The sequence below is a fragment of the Oncorhynchus mykiss genome, chromosome 1 (genome assembly GCF_057628025.1).
Source record: "Oncorhynchus mykiss isolate SJ-2025 chromosome 1, ASM5762802v1, whole genome shotgun sequence".
NCBI classification, from domain to species: domain Eukaryota; kingdom Metazoa; phylum Chordata; class Actinopteri; order Salmoniformes; family Salmonidae; genus Oncorhynchus; species Oncorhynchus mykiss.
The window spans coordinates 31,654,794-31,682,197 of NC_143022.1; the positions used below are offsets into that span (position 1 = coordinate 31,654,794).

The 27,404-nt window shown below is 42.4% G+C and overlaps 2 protein-coding genes across 8 annotated transcripts in view; one reads left to right on the plus strand and one right to left on the minus strand.

Moving 5' to 3' along the window:
* The first annotated feature begins 1,324 nt into the window (after positions 1-1,324).
* LOC110520817 (repulsive guidance molecule BMP co-receptor a) lies at positions 1,325-19,113 on the plus strand. Its single transcript, XM_021598238.3, has 4 exons — positions 1,325-2,143; positions 6,737-6,855; positions 11,237-11,748; positions 14,187-19,113. Exons 1-4 carry the CDS (start codon positions 2,130-2,132, stop codon positions 14,892-14,894), a joined length of 1,353 nt encoding a protein of 450 aa, XP_021453913.2. The 5' UTR covers positions 1,325-2,129; the 3' UTR covers positions 14,895-19,113.
* A 1,749-nt stretch (positions 19,114-20,862) lies between these two features.
* chd2 (chromodomain helicase DNA binding protein 2) overlaps positions 20,863-27,404 on the minus strand; it is a 36,255-nt gene continuing 29,713 nt past the window's right edge. For all 7 annotated transcript variants that reach the window (XM_090225804.1, XM_090226044.1, XM_090225928.1 and 4 more), the window contains 13 exons: positions 26,891-27,060; positions 26,612-26,793; positions 26,316-26,454; positions 25,991-26,141; positions 25,758-25,874; positions 25,508-25,630; positions 25,187-25,327; positions 24,802-24,915; positions 24,386-24,564; positions 23,759-23,858; positions 23,441-23,645; positions 23,051-23,312; positions 20,863-22,907 (listed from right to left, as the gene is read on the minus strand). In XM_090225804.1, coding sequence (XP_090081930.1) covers positions 22,616-22,907; positions 23,051-23,312; positions 23,441-23,645; positions 23,759-23,858; positions 24,386-24,564; positions 24,802-24,915; positions 25,187-25,327; positions 25,508-25,630; positions 25,758-25,874; positions 25,991-26,141; positions 26,316-26,454; positions 26,612-26,793; positions 26,891-27,060 — 2,175 coding nt within the window. In that variant the 3' untranslated portion in view covers positions 20,863-22,615. The remainder of the gene's footprint in view (positions 22,908-23,050; positions 23,313-23,440; positions 23,646-23,758; positions 23,859-24,385; positions 24,565-24,801; positions 24,916-25,186; positions 25,328-25,507; positions 25,631-25,757; positions 25,875-25,990; positions 26,142-26,315; positions 26,455-26,611; positions 26,794-26,890; positions 27,061-27,404) is intronic.

The window sequence follows — 27,404 nt, forward strand, 5'->3', positions numbered from 1 at the left end:
TGTGGGGGTACTTTGCTGCAAGAGGGACTGGTGCACTTCACAAAATAGATGGCATCATGAGGGTGGAAAATTATGTGCATATATTGAAGCAACATCTCAAGACATCAGGAACGAAGTCAAAGCTTGGTTGCAAATAGGCCTTCCAAATGGACAATGGCCCCAAGCATACTTCCAAAGTTGTTGCAAAATGGCTTAAGGACAACAAAGTAAAGGTATTGGAGTGGCCATCACAAAGCCCTGACCTCAATCCCATATAGAATTTGTGGGCAGAACAGAAAAAGTGTGTGCGAGCAAAGAGGCCTACAAATCTGACTCAGTTACGCCAGCTCTGTCAGGAGGAATGGGCCAAAATTCACCCAACTTAATGTGGGAAGCTTGTGGAAGGCTACCCGAAACATTTGACCCAAGTTAAACAATTTAAAGGCAATGCTACCAAATACTAATAGAGTGAATGTACACTTCTGACCCACTGGGAATTATTCTGACATTTCACATTCTTAAAATGAAGTGGTGATCCCAACTGACCTAAGATAGGGAATTTTTACTAGGATTAAATGTCAGGAATTGTGAAAAACCAAGTTTAAATGTATTTAAAGGTGTATGGTGTATGGTGTATGTAAACTTCTGACTTCAACTGTATGTAGTGGTTCATGTCCTGAAATACGTTTAAAAACATGGGCCACCTATTTCTGGTGCCAATCCATGCTGGATGTTTTCCTGTCTCACTACAACTGGAAAGAAGGCATAATACACCATTGGAGTTTAGCGAATGTCTATCCCCTGACTCAATGATATGGTTGACTCCAATCACTTGTTTGATGGATTTTCCTAATCACAAGGAGGTTGGGGCAGTGAGAGCCTTCTCCACAGAGGGATGCAGGTGGAGGCTGGCCTTGTAATGGCTCCCTAGAAGGAGGGAGTGGTCTGGTCACTCTTCTTGATTTTGATCCTAAAACACAGGTGCAGTGTAATTCACCTATTCCACCTCTGTCTTTGAATCTGATCCATTTTCTACCTTCCCCGCCAAATCCTAAACTATTTTCTTATCTCTAATGCATACTCATGTTGGATGTGTATCCTAGCTCTATTCTTCCACTGTACTACTGTTTATCCATTGCTGTTTCTCTTTCAAACTCAATTAGGTAATTGGGTAAATAGTAGGCTATTTTGGCATAAATGTGAACTAGGCCTACTGTCTAATGAATTGTTAGATACTTCTGAATTTCGCTACACCCGCAATAACATCTGCTAAATATGTGTAAGTGACCAATACAATTTGATTTGATTTGTAGCCCACTATAACAGAGTCTGCATTACTATTATTACCATTTGATAACAGTGGTTATAGTTGCTATAGTTGTAATACAAAGTAGTGGGAGGAACGAAATGTGGAGGAGGAGCATGAATCTTAGTTATTGTGGTTTATTAACATTTGTTGCAGCAGCTTGTGCGTAATGTTTGGATAATAATCATACTCACTCTAAACATTCGCCAATTGCCTGAAACTGCGTGAGGTGTCGGGGGACTGAAGTAGGGTCCCAGCGGCGTCATGCAGAGACGATCATTGTCTCTCTCACACTTTCTAACTAGCCATTTTACAACAGCGAGGCGAGGAAACGAGCCAGGCCAGAGATATCAGCAGTCCATGTGGCGCAGCAGCGGTGTCCCGAGGGCTCTTCCTCTCAACATCAACAAGAACCAAATAAACTGAGTGCAGGAATACAAGCGCAAAGATGAGAACAACTGTTGGAGTTAAATTCTATTAATATTTTATGAGACATGTTCGTTATATCGGGTGACTGTTTAGTCAAAGTAATGAGGCAGACGAATTGCCTCCAAGTGTAGGAGAATCAGTTAATTGACCAGGTTCTCTATCTCAACTACCAGCTTATTATTGTGTGAAAAGAAATACTTTAATCACACTCGTTATCTGTTACACCATCGAAGGAAACCATGCATGGAAGGCGGCATTTCCCACCAAGTTAAACAGTGTTATACGCACTACATTTGGATTAGCGTGCTGTACAACACATAGCTAGCTACCGGTATTTCGGGTGGAATTTCGGAGTGGCTTCTTGCTCGCGCATTTGCGCTTTCCTCGCGTTCCGCAGCTAAACTTGGAGAGCTCCATGCAGTCGCGAAGGTTGGTATTGGCCGTTTCTCAATATAGTGACAATTGGGCTATTTTCAGAGAGAAATTGAAGTCTGAAATCTAAACTCGTAATGTCGATGGACATTGGTGATATTTCTGTCAATGGGTCATTTTTTGTTTAAGGGCTCTTTCCTATTTTTGTCAGTGGACTATAGGAGACTATTTATATTGTAAAGAGTAAATATTGATGACTCTTTTAATAAATTAGCCCCTGCTTTATGTGCTAGGCTATAGATATTTTCTTTATGTAAAATGTTTTTGGGCAAAATAGACCAATTGCATACACAGTACAGGCTACAAAATAGGATTCGCAATGCAAGTTGTCCAACTGTAATAACATGTTTTGAATGTTATTATAGGCATGGCAATGTGTTGACATATGGCATTGCTTTATCAATAATTGTATAGCCTCATAGGCCTATGTGTAATTGTGAGTTCACCATTGTTAAGAATATTTATATGTACTCAATATGATGACATTAGGCCTACAATATCATATGCTTCTCCTCTTTCACATTGCTCAAATCAAACACCGTACGCACGCATTATTCAGGAAAAACTGCAATTGGAAGCATATAAGACAGCTTCCAATTAAGCACCTATCATATTTGTGTTTTGAATATATAAAAAACAGAAAGAGATGGGCTTCATTATTCGCTGTGGTAGAAAGGAAACGGGAAAGTATCACGATTCAATGTCGATGACTGATTGACAGTTGTTGGCTACTGTAGCCTAATAATTGCGCTAAAGCGCCACAAAGACCAATTCTATGTCAAATAAACTTATCCCGCACTCATAATGCCATGTGTCTGCATTCATAATGCCATGTGTGTTTGCCATATCTAGAGTTAATTAAAGGTGTCATCTGTTGGAAAGTGTGAAGTAACTTCCCCGGTGTCATACAGTATAGGCTAAGACAGACCAAATGTGTCTATGGGACAGATGCATTATTAGTGTACCTCCCCAAAATATAGCCGAATGACACCAACTGGAACATTGTAGTAGACTCAGTTTATGAATTTCAATCGAAATGTAGGCCTTGGTATTGTAAGCGTACAGATAGGCCTGACGTTTATATTCCAAGGTCAGTGATGGCAAAATGAGATCAAAACATCCATTTGTTCCATGGACTGATTAAGTTTGGGGTGAATGTGGTTTTATCTAGCATTACAGGAGGCATTACATGGGGGCCTTTGATATCTGCTATTAGGCCTACAGATGTAGGATCTTAATTTGATCACCCTGTTGCAGGAGAACATTCCTGCAATGCAGAAATTGTAAAAATGTAGTGTATTTGAGGTTTAAAAAGGCTTCTGAAGTTTGTAATTTCCACTTTTAAATTTCATACTAGATTTTTAACATAAGAAAAATTTTGCGACCCCTACCAAAATGTCCATTCATTATAATCCACATAATAATTCACATGTCCTGTGGCTGCAGGATTATTTTTCTGGTGTAGCAAACTGGCTCAAGTTAAGATCCTACATATGTACAGTGAGGTGTCATTAAATGTTCTACAAGTCTAGGATACATGTCAATTACCACACATTCATAAGCAATGCAAAACACCTCCCAGTCCTTGCAGAACATTATGTTAAGAAATATAGCCTACTATCACTGTAATACCACTCAAGTGGCCCAACCAAACACTAAAACACATGTAGTTCCCACAAACTATGCTGTTTAATTTAGTTTGATAATTCAGTCATATTAATCTATAGCCATTGCCCATGTTCTACCTCTTTCCAGAAAAATAGTTAGTCTGGATGGTATTTGGTGGTTCTCCAGTAGGCTAATGTCCCCAGGGTTTTTCATCAACCCCAATAGACTAGTATAACCCATAGAGATAGATAGAAGACCCATCTTTGTATCTGTGCCAAGTTAACGCATGTGACAAAATGGCATCTCCATTTTAAAGTAGTACATTTTCTTCATTGTCTGATTTCTCCCAACTCATAGGAATCCCCACCCAGTTGACTCCTTTAAAATGGTGGACACACTCAATGGCAATGTCCATTTTAAAATGGGTTATATCCATGATGAGTAATCTATCTCAATGGTATAACCTTATTAGCCTACACAGTATGTATGTAAGCTTACATAACCGCTCAGCTGAATATTATTCTAAATATCTTCTCATTGAAGTGCAATTGTGCAGCAATAAGTTCAATGTCTTATTACATCAGCCACCTTAATTGCCTGATATTTAAGGATAAAAAGAATGGATCAACATGGTGAGAAACATGTTATGTCAGCTTAAAGAAGTTTTGCTTAAGTATCTTAAGTCTTTTTTTTAAACGTATATCAGGATTTCTCACCCTCTTTTTGATTAGTAAGGCTATTATCTTTTTTTCCTGTTTTTTTATCTCCATAATTTTTCACCCATTTTCAATTCTACACAGATTGTCACAAATAGCATCTAATTATCACTTAACTGAATCATTCTGTGTAGATCTCATTTGTTTTTGTAGCCTACATGATGGCTTTAAGTTGCCTATGTCACTGTAATCATTTGACATATTTGACATTGTCAGGTGTCGGTCATCATGGTGTCATAGATAGAACTTTTGTACTACTATTCAGTGCTTGACTTGAGCAGGGGCTCATTTGAGCTGAGTAGCGTCACCTCAAATGTTCTACTGCTTGAGCTTCTGCACCTTTTATAGCAGGGTTCCCCAACTGAACAGTACGGAACAAAGATATAAATGCAACATGCAAAGTGTTGGTCCCATGTTTCATGAGCTGAAATAAAATATCCCAGCTTATTTATCTAAAATGTTGTGCACAAAATGGTTAACATCCTTGTTAGTGAGCATGTCTCCTTTGCCAAGATAATCCATCCACCTGACCGGTGTGGCATATCAAGAAGCTGATTAAACTGTATGATCATTACACAGGGGCACCTTGTGCTGGGGACAATAAAAGGCTACTCTAAAATGGGCAGTTTTGTCACTCAACACAATGCCACAGATGTCTCAAGTTTTGAAGGAGTGTGCAATTGGCATGCTTACTGCAGGAATGTTGCCAGAGAATTGAATGTTCATTTCTCGACCATAAGTCGCCTTCAATGCCGTTTTAGAGAATTTGGCAGTACGCCCAACCGGCCTCACAACCGCAGACCACGTGTAACAATGCCACCCCAGGACCTCCACATCAGACTTCTTCACCTGCGGGATCGTCTGAAGGGGGAGGGGCTGCTGAGGAGTTTTTCTGTCTGTAATAAAGCCTTTTTTGTGGGGAAAAAGTCATTCTGATTGGCTGGGCCTGACTCCCAAGTAGGTAGGCCTATGCCCTCCCATGGCTGCGCCCCTGCCCAGTCGTGAAATCCATAGATTAGGTCCTAATGAATGTATTTATATTGACTGATTTCCTTATATGAACCGTAACTGTTGCATGTTGCATTTATATTTTGGTTCAGTGTAGTTAATAAGGATGGTTAGTACGTTTCATATAAACTATAGGTCAAAGCACACGATAAGTGCGATTCACCACGTTACAGGCTTACCTGCTCCAACATATATTTACGCGACATATACTATTATTTAGGTTAGCATGTGCTGTTAGCTGCAAAGCAAAACACTGTTCCCAATAAACTATTGACAAGAGACCCAAACGTGACTTCAACGAACAAATCTACACATTGAGGTGTAATTTGACACTTAGGAGGGGCCGAAAGCTGGAACAACCGCACCTCATTGGCCCAGTCAGTAGTAGGCAATTGCCTAAACTGCACCTTCTTGGCACTGATGAAGCTCGATTAAACTGACTCGCGGTGCACCAGTCTATGGCCCGTGACGTGACAGGGCAAAAACGGTGAGGGAGGAGAGCCTGCTCAAATCGAACAGTAATCTGCGCTGCTCCATTATGTTGTCAACAAGGGAGCATTGGTCATCGTTCAGAAACATATCTCTTTTCCATAAAATATATGTTCAAAATTTCTAACTAGTTTTAATTGGGAAGGCAGATTTTTTTAATAAATCAAAAGCAATCACCTTTGCATGTGAAAACATAAAATCATACTCATTACCCCACGTGCATAACCTAGGTGACTATTTCACATTTGTTTTGAGCCAGCGTAGGCCAGTTGTTTGGCACTGGCTCAGGCAGGTTTTGTTTAGGATATAGCTTTTGTCAAAATGTTGTTTTCGTACCAGGTTTAGAAGAATTTACACAGCAGGTTAGGATTATTTGGTTACGGTTAGCTATAATGCACCCCACATTTTTGGGGGGATAAAAGCTGTATCCCATCTAGACATGACGGCTCACGCCCAGGAAGCAACTAAACGAACGCAATCACTTTTCAACCGGTGCAAAACCGGGCCAGATAAAATCGAATCTCCTCACTCCGTAAATGGAAGCTCGATTGCCAGCTTTCACTGTTTGCTGAGGAATTCGAGTGCAGTCAATAGGCTTCTAGAAAGAAGGCGAAGTTACTTCGAGTTCGAACCAAGTTCTTGTTCGAGGACATGACTGCATTCCTTAACTCCAGACCTCATGTAGCCTTCTGATTTGGGTTATTCAACCAGATAGACGATACGAATTTCTTCTAATTCATTTTTCCACCTTCTCATTTGATTCCACCAGGGAGAGGAGAGAAGTGCGACCCCGTGCTGGATGGATGGTTATGGGGAAAGGAGCAGGAGGACCTTCGGCGCTTGAAGTCGGCAAGATCCTTGTTGTGTTTCTTTGCCTGTTTCCTTCTGGTAAGATAATATTAGAGATACTAATTGAATCATGCCTCTGTAAACATTGTTAATATGATTCATGTAGTTATCACAATCCTTGTTCAGTTATACTCTCTCTTGAGGTCTTGCAAAGTTAGCCCAGTACCACGATGATGGCAAAATCCACACAATGAAAAGGACAAGACACATTGTTACATTGAGGCAATATTCACGGATACAATGTTAAATTGAAACAAGCTTCACAGAATGGATACATAAATGCATTGTTACATTTAGCAAAAGCGTTTGCCGTCGTGCCAAAACAGTACATTTTCTACAAATGTAGCATCCGTTTGTACGTTTTGCAGCTCACATAGTATTAAAAAGACAATATTTGAGTGTATCAACAAAAATGTAAGAATTTAATAAATTGCATGTCAACACTGGCAAAATGCATAAAATATCAGAGACCCGTGGAATCGACTGTCGGTGCAAACAGCCACTTATTTCGCCTTTCTTGTGCTCCATGTTGTGAGTTTGAGGCCTATGTTATAGTCGTAATACTTTTCTGTTAGTTATAGAAATAACGTCTTATTTTAATTTAACCGTTTTACGCAGCTCTAGGCTACTCAAGTGCTACACCCCCGTGCGGTTGTTTGTTTGGGGGGATGGGGGTAGGGTTTACGGATTCTATCCCCCTTTACTAAAGTAGCCTACTTTCTTGATTTGACTTTTTATTTTGGCCTCGGTCAAAACAAGTAAAGTTACCCTGAACTGCACATCGAATTTCCCCCTGAGCAATTCATAACCATGTTTAGGTTATTCATTGTTTGACCTGCATGGTTCTAGTAAAAGTAAACATGAAATAAAACTTGATCAAGCACAGCTAATAATGGTCTTACCTAATGGTCTTACCATTCCTGTTTATGAGATACAAAAATACCATATCTCCATGCCCCATAGAACTCAATTTGCCAACCTTCATTATTTTATTTTTTTACCTTTTATTTAACTAGGCACTTCGGTTAAGAACACAATCTTATTGACAATGATGGCCTACCATTTTTATTGGTTTCTTTCAAATCACTTACTGACAAATGCAAGTGTTCCTTTTTGAAGTTTATTAGTTGCTGAGGCGGGACTGGTGTGTAATTTGGTGGTGGTGGGGAAATCGTTGTTGTGGTGTGGTAGAACCATCAGCATTCAACTGAATGTTGGCTGCTCAGTTCTGAGGAAAAGTTTGGTGGAGGAAATGAAGGCCTAAACTGAAGTTTGTTTGTTAGGCGACAGCTAGGAGATCCAATTGTATTGGTATTTGCTTTTAATTACATCTATTATGTCCTATATACCCACCCCTTTTTTCATGCCTCCCAAAGCAACTTAAATTTCAGCTCATGTAATTTAAGTACCAGGGAATGCCTGTTGAAAATTGCGTTACTCTTTGATTAAGGCCTTCTGCAATGGACAGGTGGATATCTTATATCCAGTTTGAACTGTGGAATGGTGAGACCTCTCTTCTGGTCCTGGAGCCCCCCCCCCCCCCCCCATTGCCTCAACCCATTGCTGATGAAACTCAATCTAATCCCTTTACACAGGGCTAATTTATGACTCTGCTGGTCTCTTCTCAATGGCAAATTACATTGTCTTCATTCAGAGCTGTAAGACTACCCCCTCCCACATTGGCTCACACAAACTCATACCCCCTCCGGTTCACTTCAACGAGCTGGATTCTCAAATGGGAAGGTCTTTCCTCACCCCTGGTGGGGGTTTTATAAAGGCTTTTAGCCATGCAACAGGAGGATATAGTATACATGAAAACACTGGGTAGGATACCAATTGGTGAATTTATGCAGTTAACACTTCTGAGTAGCTTGTTTTGACTAATTCAAATCAAATTGTATTTGTCACATGCGCCGAATACAAGAGGTGTAGACCTTACAGCTTACTTACAAGCCCTTAACCAACATTGCAGTTTTAAGAAAAATAAGTGTTAAAAGTATTTACTAAAATAAACAGAAGTAATAAAAAAAATAGTAATTCAAGAGCAACAATAAAATAACAGTAGCGGGGTTATATACAGGAGGTACCGGTACAGAGTCAATGATGCAACCTGTCAGGATGCTCTCGATGGTGCAGCTGTAGAACCGTTTGAGGATCTGAGGACCCATTCCAAATCCTTTCAGTCTTCTGAGGGGGTATAGGCGTTGTTCCCTCTTACTGACTGTCTTGGTGTGTTTTGGCCATGATAGTTCGTTGGTTATTTGGATATCAAGGATCTTAAAGCTCTCAACCTGCTCCACTACAGCCCTGTCGAGGAGAATGGGGGGCGTGCTCGGCCCTCCTTTTCCTGTAGTCCACGATCATCTTTGTCTTGATCACATTGAGGGAGGTTATCCTAGCACCACACTGCCAGGTCTCGGACCTCCTCCCTGTAGGTTGTTTCATTGTTGATGGTGATCAGGCCGACCTCTGTGTCATCAGCAAACTTAATGATAGTGTTGGAGTCGTGCTTGGCCACGCTGTCGTGGGTTAACAGGGAGTACAGAAGGGGACTGAGCACACACCCCCGAGGGTCCCCCATGTTGAGGATCAGGGTGACAGATGTGTTGTTACCCATCTTTACCACCGTGGGGTGTCCTGTCAGGAAGTCTAGGATCCAGTTGCAGAGGGAGGTTTTTAGTCCCAGGGTCCTTAGCTTAGTGATGAGCTTTGAGGGCACTGTGGCGTTGAATGCTGAGCTGTAGTCAATGAACAGCATTTTCATGTAGGTGTTTTATTTGTCCAGTTGGGAAAGGGCAGCGTGGAGTGCAATTAAGATTGCATCATCTGTGGATCTGTTGGGGCGGTATGGAAATTGAAGTGGGTCTATAGTTTCTGGGATAATGGTGCACCTCATGGCTACAGATGTGAGTGCTATGGGTCGGTAGTCATTTAGGCAGCTTACCATAGTCCCTGTGCCCAAGAACACCATGGTGGTCTGCTTGAAATGTTTGTATTACAGACTCGGTCAGGGACAGGTTGAGAATGTCAGTAAAGATATTTGCCAGTTGGTCAGCGCATGCTAAGTACATGTCCTGGTAATTCATCTGGCCCTGTGGCCTTGTGAATGTTGACCTATTTTAAAGGTCTTACTCACATTGGCTACGGAGAGCGTGATCACACAGATGTCCGGAACAGCTGGTGCTCTCATGCATGCTTCAGTGTTGCTTGCCTCGAAGTGAGCATAGCTCATCTGGTAGGCTTGTGTCACTGGGCAGCTCTCGGCTGTGCTTCCCTTTGTAGTCCGTAATAGTTTTTTACGCCCTGCTACATCCGACGAGCGTTGGTGCTGTTGTAGTACGATTCACGGACAACTCCGCCAGCTGTATGTTATCCATGTCGTCGTTCAGCCACAACTCGGATAAACATAAGATATTGCAGTTTTTAATCTCCCGTTGGCAGGTTCGTCTTGATCGGAACGCATCTATCTTTTCATCCAATGATTGCACGTTGGCTAATAGGACTGATGGCAGCGGCGGATTAGCCGCTTGCTGTCGGATCCTTACATGGCACCCTGACCCATGTCCCCGATATTTCTGTCTCTTCATGCAAATGACGGGGATTTGTGCCTTGTCTGGTGTCTGAAGTAAATCTTTCGCGTCCGTCCAGTATGAGGTGAGTAATCGCTGTCCTGATATCCAGAAGCTCTTATCAATCATGAGAGACAGTGTCAGAAACAAAGTAAGTTACAAATAGCGCGACAAAGGACAACACAATAGCACAATTGGTTAGGCGCTTGTAAAACGGCAGTCATCTCGTCCGGTGCCATTACAAGAGTGGCCTGAGGTGTATGTTGGTGTTTTTAATAATTTATCCCCCTATGTCCCTGTTGAAATAAAGTTAGTATATATTTTTCTACAAGTTAAATTAATACACCTTGTCTTCCACAAAATATATATTTTTGGTGATGCATTAACTTTTGCAAGTCTACTGTATCTCTTGGAAACTGTGAATCTCACGTTGTGTGCTGTATGTTCTTTAAGAATGCGATGGTGTTCATTGAGTGTTATGAAATCTCAGAGCAGAATTGATTTGAACTTGGCAAATTGCAGCCACTTGGAATCCACATGTGGTGGAATTTTGGGTTTCTTTACACATGAGGTCAGAGTTATTTAATGGAAATAAATGCTCAATTTGTCTTGACACTGAAAAAACATGGAAAAACTAAAAGGATGCTGCAGGGCTTTTTGGAATTACAGAAGTCTAAATAGAAGGCATAGCCCTTACATAGGTTATTGTTATAGGTTTCAAAACACACAGATAAGACTAACACTTGCTTTTATTTAAATTTCTTAGTACATAAAAAAAACTGTCCATTGTAAGTATTTTTTTTCCCATTGTTTGTTTGAACTATGGTCCTAATGTTTGCTTCTCTCTACAGTGAGTCTGCAGTGTAAGATCCTCAAGTGTAACTCAGAGTTTTGGGCCTCCACCTCAAGCTCCGGCCCGGAGGAGGAGTTCTGTACTGCGCTGCGGGCGTACAACAACTGTGTACGCCGCACCGCACGCACCTGCAGAGGCGACTTAGCCTACCACTCAGCCCAACATGGCATAGAGGATCTCATGAGCCAGAACAACTGCTCCAAGGAGGGGCCTACAACTCAGCCTCGAGCCCGGACCCCTGCTCCACCACCACAGCTACAGCCTGACAGCCAGGAGCGCTCCGATGGGCCAGAGCAGTGTCATTACGAACGCAGCCTTCATCGCCAATCCTCGCCACCCAACTACACCCACTGTGGCTTCTTTGGAGACCCGCACCTCCGTACTTTCAGCGATGACTTCCAGACCTGCAAAGTGGAGGGAGCCTGGCCACTAATCCATAACAAATACCTGTCTGTTCAGGTGACCAACACACCTGTCGTGCCTGGCTCCTCTGCTACGGCCACCAGCAAGGTGAGAGGAGCCTCTACAGCTCTCTATCATATTCACATGTTGAATCCATGACATATTAACTATATTGTGGGCACAGCACAGTTATCAATGTCAGGCATCCCCAGACTAACTACTGATCAAGTATTCTGTGATAAATTCTTTGCCAAGGACTGAAACCTTGCAAAACTACTCGCTTGAAGTAAAATGTCACCACTTCTCTTATCATAGAAATACCAACAGACCTTGCAAAAAAATTCTGAAAACACCTGTCTTCTCACCGCTGCGGAGGAGTGTACAAGTTTTCTAAGTAAAGAACTCAGAAATAGCTATCTATCAAGCTATATTTTTTGCTATGTCCACTATTACATAATTGAGCTTCCAATATGGGCCCATAAAGGAAAGCTGTGTTAAAATGCCAGGTAGAGGTTTTTAGGAAAGGGAACATTTTGTTGTCTGTCCTGACCAGGGCTGGTACTCCTCTATTCTGCCATTTTCTTACTAAAGAAAGCCCTTTCAGGGAATGGGAAAATATGTTGGCCGGCTTGTACGAATCAGTAAACAGACAAATTGTACTGCAGTGATTAGTTTGTAGGAGCTCTCAAATCAAGAAATAGTATCGTAAGTAAGACCTTCGTATGTAAGGTTCTGGGCCTCTTTAATGTGGGTAGAGAAGTAGGAACAGCCTTGTGGACTCTGGTTAATGTTTGGATCAATTCCATCGCAGACCAAGAGGCAATACACAGACCAATTGTTGGGATCTTGATAAGGTTTACAAATGATATGCCAGTATTATAACAGCAGTATAAACATCAAACGTTACCAGGTGGCTCCAGCCCTCTCGCTTTTTTTTGTTTTGTTAACAGCCAAGACTAATTTTAGGCCCACTGTATGTGTAGCAGTCCATACCCTAGCATTGTGTGTATGTGAATTAGAAACTGTTGTTTTAACTAAGTGCTCAAGCCATGCAGGAAACTGCAGACATTTTCTCCACATTAGTTGGCCCTCATACCTCATCAATTATCATTGTTTTGCTTCTATGGTACATTGGACGGCCTGGAGGGTTTACCCTGAAATGGCTTTCACTAACTTAAGGGGAAAACCAAGAACCCTGAGCATTTGTAGTCTGTGAATTCACTTAATATTCGGTCCACATTTGGTGAAATTTTGGCAATAGTGATTGTGTGACCAAAAGGCCTCCGTGCGCTCTATCCTGACTTCAGGGTTTACACTGAAACTTTGTCCTCAATCACATAGAGAAAGACCAATTTTCCATCATCAGACCTAATGATGCACTTTCAGCATTCAGGCTTTTTTCTGTGCACTTAAGGTAATTATATTTGTACACAGCTGTACTTGGAAACAAATTAGACAGCTTTTTAAGTTATTCAGTCTGGACAAAGGGAAAACAATGCTACAGCCTATACAAACAAGACTTCCCTGGTTATAGATAGACCATGGCATTGCTGGAGCTCTGATTATCATTGGCTCCTGCTGCAGTGTATGGGAACTGTCGGTTGTATACTCTACCAGTGTGACATGCTAGCTGTTCCCTTAGATTTCCAGTCATTGAGCCAATGACTATCCACTTAAACGCTCTTCTCAGTAGAAATATATAAAAAATGACTTTTATTTAGCGTTGGTGACAATTTAGCAGCGATGGGCCACCGCTGCCAAATTAATATAGGGGAAACACTGACTACCTTAAGGTTAATGATGCAAATTGTTTCTTTATGCACAGTGTTTTTGCATGTTCTTAGATAAAGTTGTCCTTCGAAAACGGGAGATTGAGGGGTGGGCTGGGTGGCAGATGACTTCACTGGGTAAGGCATTTTCGTGCTCCCCTCCCCCCTCCACTCTGAGATTAGAGCCTCTCGGCTGTACCGGGCTCACTTCTGTGACAACGGCTCACTGGCGTCCTAATGAAACCATGCAAGCGGAGAAGTGACCAGCCTGAGTTAATTAGCCGCAGAGCATGCTCTCCCCTACTGGCCCAGTGCCACTCCCCAGAGCATAGTTCTGGGGTTCACAGGCATGTTTTTCACCACTATGAATGGCTCGTCTTTGTGTCTGCACACTAAGGCCCGATTTAACATGGCCTATACCCATGTTTTCTGAGGCCGTTTACTTTGGCCTCCCCTATGTTGAGGCAGAGCTGAAATGTGAAACTGGGTTGGGGTCTGCATTACACAAACTACTGGTGGTGTTAATGCCAAAGCACAAAGATACCCCTCAGTCATTTGTGTAGCCCTACCACTAACTCTTGTCCACATAAACATGACAATAGAGAGCCTCCATACAGTTATTAAATTCAACTGGTGTTCAATGATTTCATTAATTTGATGTCTATATGTACCTTTTCTATTTTCAGCCTCAAAAGGCTCCACCATTACCTGAAACATATTGAATGAGCTAACTATTGTTGTGCTGACTGCTATTTCTAATCCCCTCTCTTGCTACAGTTGACAATCATCTTTAAGAACTTCCAGGAGTGTGTGGACCAGAAGATGTATCATGCAGAGACAGACGAGCTGCCTGCAGCGTTCGCCGATGGCTCCAAGAACGGCGGAGACCGCCACGGGGCCAACACGCTACGCATCGTGGAGAAGGTGCCTGGGCAGCAGGTGGAGATCCACGCACGCTACATCGGTACAACCATTGTGGTCCGGCAGGTGGGGCGATACCTGACCTTTGCTGTGCGGATGCCAGAGGAAGTAGTGAACTCTGTAGAAGACCGAGACAACCAGGACCTGTACCTCTGCCTGCACGGCTGCCCCGCCAACCAACGCATCGACTTCAGGACATTCAGGGCCCGTGCAGTGGAGGGCCACGGCCTGAGCAGGACTGGCAGCCCTCCCCATGGGTTTACCTACAAGGCTGCCATGGCTAAGTGTAAAGAGCGCCTCCCAGTGGAGGACCTGTACTTCCAGTCCTGTGTGTTCGACCTGCTTTCCTCTGGGGACGTCAACTTCACCATGGCTGCCTACTATGCCTTTGAGGATGTGAAAATGCTCCACTCCAACAAGGACAAATACCACATTTATGAAAAGGATGCATTTGGGAGTAATGCGGCGCCAAGGGGATCAGATGTGTTCTCGCTAGTCCTCCTCAACTTTCTGGCTGTGTTGTACATCTATAGTCCCCTGCCAACATCATGCTCATTATGCTAGCTGTCAGTGGGTGTGAAACAGTGCTCTCACCGTGTCATACTTCACCACCACTGCTCTGTCCTCAGTGGCTGGTGGCCAGTGGAGTCCGCAAGCCCTTCCATGCCTCTGCGGGGACAGAGCAGCCCATGTGCAATCAAACTCATCCCAGCCATGGTTTCATCATTGTTTTGTTGTTGTCATCATGTGTTGACTTCCATCTGGTGGTGAGGTGAGCTCTATGTGCTCCCACCTATCATTACATTCATTCTGCTGGTTTAAGGACTGGTCCTTTGATGAAGGGGAGCGGTGGTGAGTGAGGAGAGCCCAGGAGCCCCAGTACTTTGGATATCAAGCTGGGATTAAATCCCACGTTCCCACTGGGACTGCATGCGCCTATGGGAAGCGAGATGAGATTATCTCTTGCAGAAAGAACCTCACTGGTTCCAAGCCAGTGGAGCTCCCTGTGGCTCATGGGTATGGGCTAGACGACATGACAGGGGCTTTTGTTAACCTCTGGCCAGAAGTAGCTCCCTGTTTGATGATCTTCCAGCTTTGGAAAAGCTGTAGCTTTTTGGAGGAAGCTCTCAGCCAAAAGGATGTCAGAGCAGCGAGTCTAGTTGTCTGCTGTGGAGATTAATAGGTCATAACGCCAGGTCTTTTGTAACATTGTGTGTTTGTTTGTCTGTCTGTGTGTGTGCGTGCGCACCTCTGTGGTTAATTGTGTGCTCCAGAAACGGTTGTGAGTGAGAGTGAGTGTTACTCAAAAGTGCAAGAAATCTTTCCTTGGGAGAAATATTTCTTAATGTTGTTATATTGCACCCCAGGTTCTAATATAGAACCGTCATGGTGGTCTAGAGTCAGTTGAAACTGCCTCTGCCTGCCAAGTGGTTACTTCTAAGTGAACTGGCAGACGGTAAAAAAATATTTTCCCAACTTTTTACCTGTCAATCAGTGTCAAAAAGACTTAGTTCAAATATTGCCGTTTTAAAGTGTTAAGTATGATAAATGTATTTTTTTGTATCAGGTCTAATTAGGAATGGAGATGTTCATAAGGAAAAAGCCCTGAACAAATTCTACCAAGGGCACACAATGCAGAAACGCAGATCACGTTTACACAGTATCTCTCTTCATTCAACCAACCAACTTTCATGTACAATGTATCATAGCCAAGAAATTGTTTTCTACTGATCATTTGTTTCTTGTCTAGGCAGTCAACAGTTCCCTGCAGATGTAGGTATATTGGCAATGTGATGGGTTTGAGAAAGGTATAGTCACACTAGGTTAAAATAAAATGTTTTCCCACCCGTGGTGTGCTTCCACCAAATGGACTTGTTGCGGATACAAATCAGTGTGATGACGTAGTGCACACAAAATGTACTTTAAGTTCAATTTGTTTCCATTGTATTTTCAATTCTACCGATAGTTTTGTCACAAATTGTAGAAAATGTATCTATTCTGGTCTTGACACATGCGCTCTAGCCAACAGCTGGCAGATACAGTGCGGGTAGGCTTGTCTACATTGACATTATTATGGATAAGAGCAAGAATATTTGTCAAATGGCAGTCAAGCATCAATCATCATGTCACCAGATCCTCAACATTTATTGGAAAGGAGCATCAAGCTCATCACCGTGCACTTTCATCACCCTGTGAAGTTCATTTATTTCATCTGTCGTCTAATAAGCGGCATTGTTTCCCTAGTCGGAGGACTCACCATATCATCACGTGACTCCAAGTTCTTCGATATGATGGTTATTCTATTAATATTTGCGCATAAAGGGGTTTCCACTGCCATTTCTCGCATAATTAATTTTACCAACACAAAAAGATCCCACCATGTTGAATGAACAAATTATTTATCGGCATTTATAAAGTTGTACCAAAGCCTCCTGTTTCTAACACCACTGTCGTGATTTGTTTTATATGGTATGATTTTACCCACATAAAAACTGTGGATGGAAACGTGGTTTACTGACCACTGTAGAGAGCAGGCCCTGTACGTAAAAGAGGGTGTTGACATGGCTCCGCTATAGGGAACGTACAACTTGCATCTGTCTGTAGACCTGTTCATTTATGGCTTTAATCTTTGCCAAAGAACAAGCCCTGGTGCCAACAATTTTCCCAACAGCTGAATTTTCACTTCTCTCTTTCTCTGTGAACTTTTCCGATTAACGTTTCCATTTGGATTGTGTAGAACGCTGGTGCTACTACTTGAACTTAGTGGATTGACTTATTCAGCGCAGTATGGTAAATAAGCTGTCAGTTTCTGGTTTTGAATTTGATCTTCTGTCATATGTGAAATGCATGCAGCTACAGCAGTGGAGGCTGGTGGGATGAGTTTTATAAGAGGACCGGCTCATTTTAACAGCTGAAATGGAATCAATGGAAATGAGTCAAACGCATGGTTTCTATATGTTAATTGTTTAATGCCGTTCCATTTATTCCATTCAGTGGTGTAAATTACTTAAGTAAAACACTTTAGTACTACTTAAGTCGTTTTTGTGGTATCTGTATTTTACTATTTATATTTTTGACAACTTTTACTTCACTACATTCTTGAAGAAAATGATGTACTTTTTACTCCATACATTTTCCCTGACACCCAAAAGTACTTGTTACATTTTGAATGCTTAGCAGGACAGAAAATGGTCAAATTCACACACCTGGTCATCCCTATTGCCTCTGATCTGGCGGACTCACTAAACACATGCTTTGTTTGTAGGTGTTAGTGTGACCCTGGCTAGCCGTCTGGTTTGCTTAATATAATGAATTTTAAATGATTCATACTTTTACTTTTGATACTTAAGTATATTTTAGCAACTACATTTACTTTTGATACTTAAGTATATTAAACACATACTTTTAGACTTTGCCTCGAGTAGTATTTTACTGGGGGACTTTTACTTGAGTCATTTTCTATTCAGGTATTTAAAAAAAACCTTTTATTCAAGTATGATATTTGAGTACTTTTTCCACCACTGATTCCATTCCAGCCATTACAATGAGCCCATGCGCCTCCCACCAGCCTCCACTGATCTACAGTATCATTTTGATGTGTTGTAGTTTCTCCATTGCATTGTCTGTGTAATAATTTCATTCACTAGTAAGCCTAAGGGCTCGTTTAAATTCGTACAGCGGAAGTTCAGTGCGATAGCGAAATTGAAAGGTAATTTCTGATTGAGCCGACACATGCAGCATTTATCTCCACGAGCCAGGAGCTTTGCCTTTAAATGTCAATCATGCTATAGCGCTGAACTTTCACGATACAGATTTAATCAAGTTCTACATCTTGAGGCTGGAGGTACTAATACTTCAAAGGCATGTTATATGAAGAAGACATTGAACCTTTCATTCTGGTTGGATCTTGATTTGCATTATTTGTTGTATACCCAAGTAAGGATAAAACCTTGTCAGACGATTTGCTTCGGGGGGTTTTCCGATTTCATCTCGGTTTAATATTTTGGGGTTTTACCTTCCTAGTCCCTTAGCACTCATCTATTAAACAACTTAAAAGGTAATATATCCTTACACTGAAGTATTTGGCCTAACTACTGCTATGGGAGCATGTGCAGTTTGTTCTTAGTCTGGCCTTAAAAGATGATCAAAGAAACAAAAATGAATGTAAACACTGAATCTTGTGATTATAGATGTAATTTGTATTGTGCGTTTGATATATGGTTCTACATGTGTAATGTGTGATTGTATACATGTTTGTTGAATTGCTAAAATATTGTATTATCTGTTGTGTTGAATTTATCACTACAGTTTTGTATATGAGAAAAGGTTTGGTGAATGTGACTTTTATTTAAAAAGGATTGTGAAAACGTGAACATTACAAAGCTGTTGGGTTGTCAGGGCCTATTTTTCAGCTATCCATTAATGGCAGGAATCCTATACTGGTTACTGTAGTTTCAGAGCATTCCTTTACCTGCTCAGGAGCAGACATGTTAACCTTCATTCCATCCACCTAGATGTCTACTAAGGGAATACAAGAAAGTTTTTTTGGTGTTCATGTCTTTCATTTTAACGCACTTTATGTTTTTTCACTTGGCTCTTACTTGGTTTGAACTTGATTGTGAATAGAGGTTGTCAGACTTGTAACGGTAGAAAAATATGGAATTAAAAAAAAAACATGTCCGATTGGGAGAAGCCAGAAAGATCAAACTGTGTATGTAGGACAAAAGCGGTGCCACAAACTGTTTATACTGTAAAATATTTATTAAATAAAAAATAGACAGCACCCAAAGTGAACCTCGTGTTTCATAGTGATAATGAAATACTTTGTTAAAATTCTTGATTCCCAGTGGTGTTGCATTCAGCGCCTTGATTTGCTTAGTTACACTGCCCCCTGGTGTAAGCGTTTAATGGTATGAATACGTTTGAACTGCTCCGGGGGAGTCCTGACATATCATACAAAACAAGCATCTCGATGGTAATAGCCATGGATGTTCATATTAGCATATACAGTGCATGCCGGAAGTATTCAGAACCCTTCACTTTTCCCACTTTGTTACAGCCTTATTCTAAAATTGATGAAATAAAACATGTCCTCAATCTACATACAATACCCTATAATGACAAAGCATACAGGTTTAGACATTTGCAAATGTATTCAAAATAAATAAAAACATTAAGTATTCAGACCTTTGCTATGAGACTTGACATTGAGCTCAGGTGCATCCTGTTTCTACAACTTGGAGTCCACCTGTGGTAAATTCAATTGATTTGGAATGGCACACAACTGTCTATATAAGGTTTCACAGTTAACAGTGCATATCAGAGCACAAACCTAGCCATGAGGTCGAAAGAATTGTCCGTAGAGCTCCGAGACAGGATTGTGTCGAGGAACAGACATTGAAGGTCCCCAAGAACACAGTGGCCTCCATCATTCTTAAATGAAAGAAGTTTGGAACCACCGGGCCAAACTGAGCAATAGGGGGAGAAAGGCCTTGGTCAGGGAGGTGACCAACAACCTGATGGTCACTGTGACAGAGCTCCAGTTCCTCTGTGCAGATGGGAGACCCTTCCAGAATGACAACAGTCTCAGCAGCAGTGGTCCACCAGTCAGGCCTTTATCATAGAGTGGCCAGACAAAAGGCAGGACAGCCCGCTTGGCACTTAAAGGACTCTCAGACCATGAAAGTAGATTCTGGTCTGATGAAACCAAGATTGAACTAGTTGGCCTGAATGCCAAGCATCAGGTCTGGAGGAAACCAGGCACCACTCATCTGGTTCAATACCATCCCTACGGTAAAGCATGGTGGTGGTAGTATCATGCTGTGGGGATGTTTTTCAGCAGTAGGGACCGGGAGACTAGTCAGGATCGAGGGAAAGATGAACGGAGAAAAGTACAGATCATTGAAAACCTGCTCCAGAGCAATCAGCACCTAAAACTTGTGCAAAGGTTCACCTTCGAACAGGACAACGACCCTAAGTACACAGCCAAGACGATGCAGGAGTGGCTTCAGGACAAGTCTCAATGTACTTGTGGCCCAGCCAGAGCCCGGACTTGAACTCGATCGAGCATCTCTGTAGAGATGCTCCCCAGCCAACCTGACAGAGGATTTGCAGAGAAGAATGGGGGAAAATTCCCCAAATACAGTTGTGCCAAGCTTGTAGCGTCATACCCAAGAAGACTCGAGGCTGCCAAAGGTGCTTCAACAAAGTACTGAGTAAAGGGTCTGAAGAATACTTATGTAAATGTCATTTTAGTAAAAAATGTGCGAAATTTTCATAAACCTGTTTTTGCTTCATTATGGGGTATTGTGTCGATTGACGTTAAAAAACGATTTAATCCATTTTAGAATAAGGCTGTAACCTAACAAAACGTGGAAAAAGTGAAGGGGTCTGAATGCACTGTAAATGTTGTGGGAAGAGTCAAGATTCCCAATGACATCATTAATAGCATTCACAAAGCTATTAACCTTTATCATAATCAGACTGATTGTTGGTCTTATACTTTACTAGATGAATAAACAAGTGACAATGCTTTTCATAATGTAGGAAAGTTTAATACATATGTCTATTAACATTTTTACAGTACATTTCATGTGAAGAGTGGCTTTCACAAATATAAATTATTTCGGCTTGTTTTCAAGAGGACAGGTCCAGGGACTGTAGCGTGGAGAGAAGGAAGGCGGTGTTGGTTGGCTATTCCTTGTAACAGATCTACCCACAGAGGACATACACAGATTCACCTGTGTAATGCTGTTTATCCTTTTCCCAATAACTTGTGGGGAGTTACAGAAGAACATGACAAACTAAACAATTTGTTCCCACCTCCAGTCTTCACTTAACAAGCATTCCACAAATCATCCATTGAGAAAAGTCTCAAAACATGACTGTTTAATACTGCATCATTGCTGTAGTAGAGTACACTAATGTACATGAACCCATATACAGTATGAAAATATACACAAAAATAAGGCACAAATGGAGAAGCACACCAAAACACCAGAAATCATAAGAACCAGAGCAGGGCCAGTCTCTGGTTTGGCACTGAACCAGATTGACCAATAACAGCTTGTCATCAACCACATCCGTAAACACTCAAATGTCCCTTTGAAAATTTACCAGAAGTTAGTTACATTGTTTGATTCCCAGCGACAGCAATCTTTTAACTTTAGAGAAAGAGAAAATTATTTCCAGTCTTCTCAAACATCGTTCAATACTTTTATGGGTGGAATAAAGCGGTAGAGTGCAGTACTTCTAGTGCAATGTAAGATGCAAAAGTACCATTCATACATAAGACACAGAAATATGGTTGAAATAGCTTCATTCTTTGCACATCTACAAATAAAATGTTATTAGGGATAGCTTAAACATAGTCATAGTGTTCTTTTGAACCTTTGCACAATGAATTACCTTAAATACTGCTTAGAAAGTTGTCCTTTCATTAGGTCCTCAACTTATCAGCGAGTAAGTGGTTTTTATCAACTTAAAGAAACTTGCAATGATGAATGTCTTTTCAGAAGAATGATTATCAACAGTAATGAGAAATGCTCATTAAAACCTTTTAAATAGTCATTCTGAGGACTAGGTACTGGCAAGCTGACTAACTTACTATTCTCCACTTCAATTTAGACATACGGATGCACTCCCATTTGGATTTGGGGAAGAAGGTGCATCTCTTTATGAAATGATGATAGTTGCACGACCAACTCAACATTAAGATTCATAAACATCTGAAGGTGAGGGTGACATGATAAATATAACATTTTTTACAGAAACATTTCCTATGGACATCATAATGGCATAAAGCTAAACACAAAAAAGAAAATCAAAGTCATGGTTCCTTTGGGAATAATCCCATACCTCTAACAGTCAAAAAGGCCAAATACTGTAGGCACTTTTATGTTCCAAGATCAGTCAACATCAACCTTTTAGGCATTGTAAGCTTTCCCCAGATAATAGTCCATGGGACTAGTGATCCACAGGCATTTTACAGACTCACCACTAACACTGACTGATCACCTGTCATTTCATCTAAAAAAACCTAAAAAAAAACATCTGTAATAGATTTCAATATGGGCACAGACAGTTCACTACCACAGTCACACCCGGAGGAGGGGTTTGGAGTTTGGTGTTTGCTGGTAAACAGAGTATTTGCGACTGAGGGTGTGTCAGGCCAAGCAAACCAGTGAGTCTAGCCAGCCCAGACCTGTCCTTCAGCAGCATGTGGAGTTCACACTGTGTTCATCACCTGAACAAAATACACTCACATTGTCCTTCAGCGACAGTCCTCATGTCTTCCTGTTTAAATCAGCCGTAGCTGCTTTCTGCTCTGCAGTCCGCTCTGCAGTTGGCGAGCGTGAGTCCTGGGGGGACTTCTGCGCCTGTGGGGAGCGTGGGTCCAGCAGGGGGGGGGGTTTGTTGTCTGGATAGGGCCGGGTGAAGTGTTCTGGCCCTGCTGGCCCCGGGGGCCCCCTATGCTCTGGCATCCTCACCCTGAAGTCTTGGGGATGGCCTCCACTCCCCCTGAAGTCTTGGGGAGGACGGAAGTCATCGCCGCGTCTCCGCTTTGAGTCTGGATGTCTGGAGCGAGAGGGATGATGTCTTTCAGAGCTTACTACTACAGAGCTACAAGCTATCACAAGTCATATGGTTTTAGCATTACATTTCAATACTGACAAATACAAACCTCTACATTATTGTGTTTGAAAAGGCCTAATTCTCACCTGTCGTAATAGGCACGACGGTCCCTGTGTTCTCGGTCGCTGTCATACTGGTCATACGGCCTCTTCCGAGGGGAGCTGCTGCTGCCGCCACTACGGTAACTACTAGAGCTGCTGCGGTAGGAGTCTTCACGCGGACGACGGTCACCATAGTGATGGTCCTTATACCGATGGGCGTCATATGGATGATGCCGCTCGCTTTGCCAGGGCTGGTTGCTATTTCCAGGGTAGTTGTATTTACGATCTCGCTGCCAATCTCCTCGATCTTTTATAATAAGATAAAATAGTGGCCCGTGAAGTGTCATGCTCATATACATTTTTTTATAGAAATCCACACAATTGCTGCAATGTTATAGAATTGTGCATACTTCATACAAAATAAACAACTCTTACCATCATTTCCAAAGTGTCGCTTGTTGGACTGGTTGTAGCCTTCTCTGTGGGGACCATGGGGGGACGTTGGAGAGGGGTGGGGCATGCCTGGATGAGACTTGGACGATGGCTGGGTGCCGGTGGAGTCTCGACTGGAACCAGACGCCTCTGCTCGGAAAGTCTTTTTCCTGCCTGACGGGTCATCCCCCTTTTTTCTATGCTCCTTCTGAAAATTAGCAAAGGGTCAAGCACAGGACCAAGCAAAAATAACGTTTGTCTGGTTGTACTTGTTACAGAAGCCTGTGAGTTTTCATACTAGGAGAAAAGAGACCAGCTCACCTCCTCCTCCCGAGACCGCTTCTTCTGAGCCATCTTGTACAGCTTGTGAAGCTTCCTCGCTCCAAATTCTGTGAACTTAGACACAAAAATCCAGAGGTTCCTGCCAAACAAAGACATCTTGGTAAGTCATGTTAAGTCACAGACTTACCCTTAATATGGAGAACTATTTTAATGAAACTCAATGGCATCGGAATTAAAAACATAGATTGACCTAAATGACCAAGGAGTTGGTTTCATAATCAAACCTTCAGTGCATACACTGAGTGTACAAAACATTAGGAACACCTGTTCTTCACATGACAGACTGACCAGGTGAAAGCTTTGATCCCTTGTTGATGTCACCTGTTAAATCCACTTCAAATCAGTGTAGATGAAAGGGAGGCGAAAGGTTAAATAAAGCGCTCAACTGTTTCCCGTGTGTATCAAGAATGGTCCACCACCCAAACGACATCAAGCCAACTTGACACAACTGTGGGAAGCATTGAAGTCAACATGGGCAAGCATCCCTGTGGAACGCTTTCAACACCTTGTAGAATCCATACAAAAAAGGATGCAACTCAATATTGGAAAGATGTTCCTAATGTTTTGTACACTCAGTTTATAACTTGTGGTTGGCTGAGGGCTTACCGACGCCATGTTTTGACATGCTCTGGGTCGCTGTAGGCTTTAAGGCACTCAGTGATGCGGTCTCCTATCTTCAGCAGGCAGGTGCGTGTGTGTTGGAGCTGCTCCTGAACAGACAGGCCCTCGTCAGGCTTATCCAGCTGTTTTAGGGCCTTCTTCACCGGCCTCATGCGCTCCTTACACTGGACAAACGCACACAGACAGTTTACTCCGCTAAGTACAAGAGAGCGCCAAGCCAAAGATGATCCATGTTTCAATTATCCTCAGCTGTAACAGAACATCCATTATGTTTGACATATTAAATGGCTTATTAACACCTACATTAGTCTTCAATGTAGTTAATATGTTTCCTTATCCTGTCCACGCCGGTGGTAACTAGCATGGCCATGCTCTAGTCGTTACAGGGTGCAATAACTCACTATGCTGAAGTTCTCTTGGTCCAGCTCATCGTCCTCCTCTCCGATGGGAACAGGATCACTCCCAGCAGTAATGTGGACCGGCCCCTGGGGCTTCTTCCCTTTAGCTCCTTTTGCCTGAGACACAGATAAAGACAGACAGACACACCACCAAGCAGGTTAACACAGATCTCCATACAAACACCTGCACAGTGACACTATCCCTCCCGGTGATCCAGGAGCAATCTTATAACCTAATCTGTACACCCCATCTTGCTCCTAAATCCACCACCAACAACACAGACAAAGCTAAATGTTGTCCCATTTGTTTGGAAACAAAAAAGGTTAGTGGGTGTGAGATTGTATACTACCGCAGCACAAGGCATAAAGTTTGCCACTGCCGAAGTACCTTTTCTTTTTTTGGCTTTGGACGTTTTTTGTCTTTGTCCGCGTCCTTCTCTTTTTTAGGAGTTCCGTGTTTTTCTTTGTTCTCTTTGTTATCCTTTTTCTTCTGCCTCTTCTTTGTGGGAGTTTTTTCAGTCCCGTCATCCTGGTTAAATAAAGAACATGGAAAGGTAAATAAGTAAACTAGTTCTGGTGGACTACCAACAAAGACTGCATCACATTTCCCTTTTCTCTATCCCGGTATTCTGTAACCAACAAGAAACTCCCTTGTGAAAAGGCTGGTGGTTGATAGGCAGGTAGAGCTGGGTGTTTTGAGATGACTTACCCTCACCTCCCCTTCCTCTGAGGGGTTGTCTGACATGCGGGGGGAGGAGATGTCATTGCCCTGTTCATCTTTAGGGGCCTTGTTCTCTTTCTTCACCCGAGGCTTCCTCTTCTTCACTTTGGCCTGGGAGGGGGGGAGAGATATGATGAGCCAATGGGGTATATACTGTGCAGAAACCAATACCAGACAGACTGTACATTTATTATTTAAGAGAGGTCCTGTTAAACAGAGCAGCCATGTCTTTTCTAACCTCCTCCTTAGTAACATCTTTACAGTCCGCTTCTTTCTTCAGCATCTTCAGAAGGTAGTCTGATCTGGCCTGCAACTGCTTCCCTTGAGGTTTCTTCTCTGGGTCATCTGGGAGAATCTGTGCATATAGAATACAATTTCTTAACAGGAGCCAATCTAACGCACAGCTTTATAGTTTCATCGAGTTCCACAGCTTTCTGAGAACTTTTTTTATTCTGACATTCTGATGGTTACCTTGTCTGCGAGTTTGAGATCGGGGTCGGTCTTCATCAGATCCCAGTTTCCGTAGCCATGCTCATAGACCCCCAGCAACAGTTGAGTGTCATCCTGCAGATCCCAGTCCACGTCAAAGTGAGGCACCTTCACTCTGCAGGTCAGTTGGAATCTGTGGCGAAAAGAGGAGAGGTGGTCAAACCCTCTGCTACTGCAGCCCATCATGACAATGCCCTGGTGTCTGCATCAGTTGTTACCTCTTTGACCCACATCTGTTATAGTAATATTTATTTTAATCTGATAAAATGTTTCACAGGCCTCAGATATATCTGCAATGGTAACTTACTGGTTTCTCTCAGTAGGATTAGCTGGCACAGCTTTGTGCAGTGGCTCAAACTCCTCCTCGTGCTGAATGATGGACTTGGCATTGACCTGCACTCCTGAGATCTTGATGTTAATACCTCTGCGCTTCCCAGGGCCTTTGGCTAAAGGAACCGGGTATGCATGAGTCAAAATATTAGCACACACATTCTAAGCCCTGATTCCTAAAAATCTGAATCAGACAGGTCGTCAGACAGACAGGCAGGCAGGCCGTCAGACAGACAGGCAGGCAGGCCGTCGGCAGCAGTCAGACACACTCACCTTCACTGGGATTCTCTCTGAGGTGCTCTTCATGCTCTTGGACAGCCGTCACGCAGCTGCTATGGATCAGCTCGCCCAGTCTCTTCAGGTCTGCCTGGGATTTGTCCACCAGCTCTGAGTCCCGGGCAATGCCCTCCAGCCTTTCAAGCGGAGCTCCAAATTTCTTATAAGCCTTGATGAACCTGGTGAAGGAAAGTGTAAAACATGAACTAAGTGTTTAATGAAACACTGAGAAACCATTCTAAAAATCAGTCTAAATGGCCAAAGAGACCTACAAACCTGCGGATCTCTGCATCAGTAAAACCCTCCACGTTGTTCTTGCGGGCTCTGGGCCTGCCTCTCCTCTTTGGCTTCTTGTCATCGCCGCTGTCGTCCGTCTCGCTCTCGGAGCCCGAGGAGCGGTGCTTCAGCTTGGAGCCAACGTCACTGTCACTGTCGTTGGCTTGGGCCTGCAATTAATAGACACAATACAACCTTCAGACACAACAAGCAAAACCTATTTCCTACTGATTAATTGCCCAATGCCTTTTTGAGTTATGAATACTTCTGAATGCTGAACTGTTTAAGGATGTTTGTTTTCTCTACTATAATATTAAATAAAATCAAGAGAAAATCTAATCAAGAATTATAATTGAATCACACTAATGAATAATTGAGGTGACTCTTCCATGCATTTCATGAATTTGGATAATATCCTATGCTGTTGAAGGTTATCTGTGTGATATAAATACCCACTGTTGCATCACAAGGGACAATGCTGCTATAAGCCCTAATGATTCATTAAGGAAGCTTC

Coding starts and splice junctions, on each gene's coding strand:
- LOC110520817 (XM_021598238.3), top strand. Junction 6,856..11,236: donor TCTTTGCCTGTTTCCTTCTG/GTAAGATAATAT, acceptor TTCTCTCTACAG/TGAGTCTGCAGTGTAAGATC. Junction 11,749..14,186: donor CTGCTACGGCCACCAGCAAG/GTGAGAGGAGCC, acceptor CTCTTGCTACAG/TTGACAATCATCTTTAAGAA.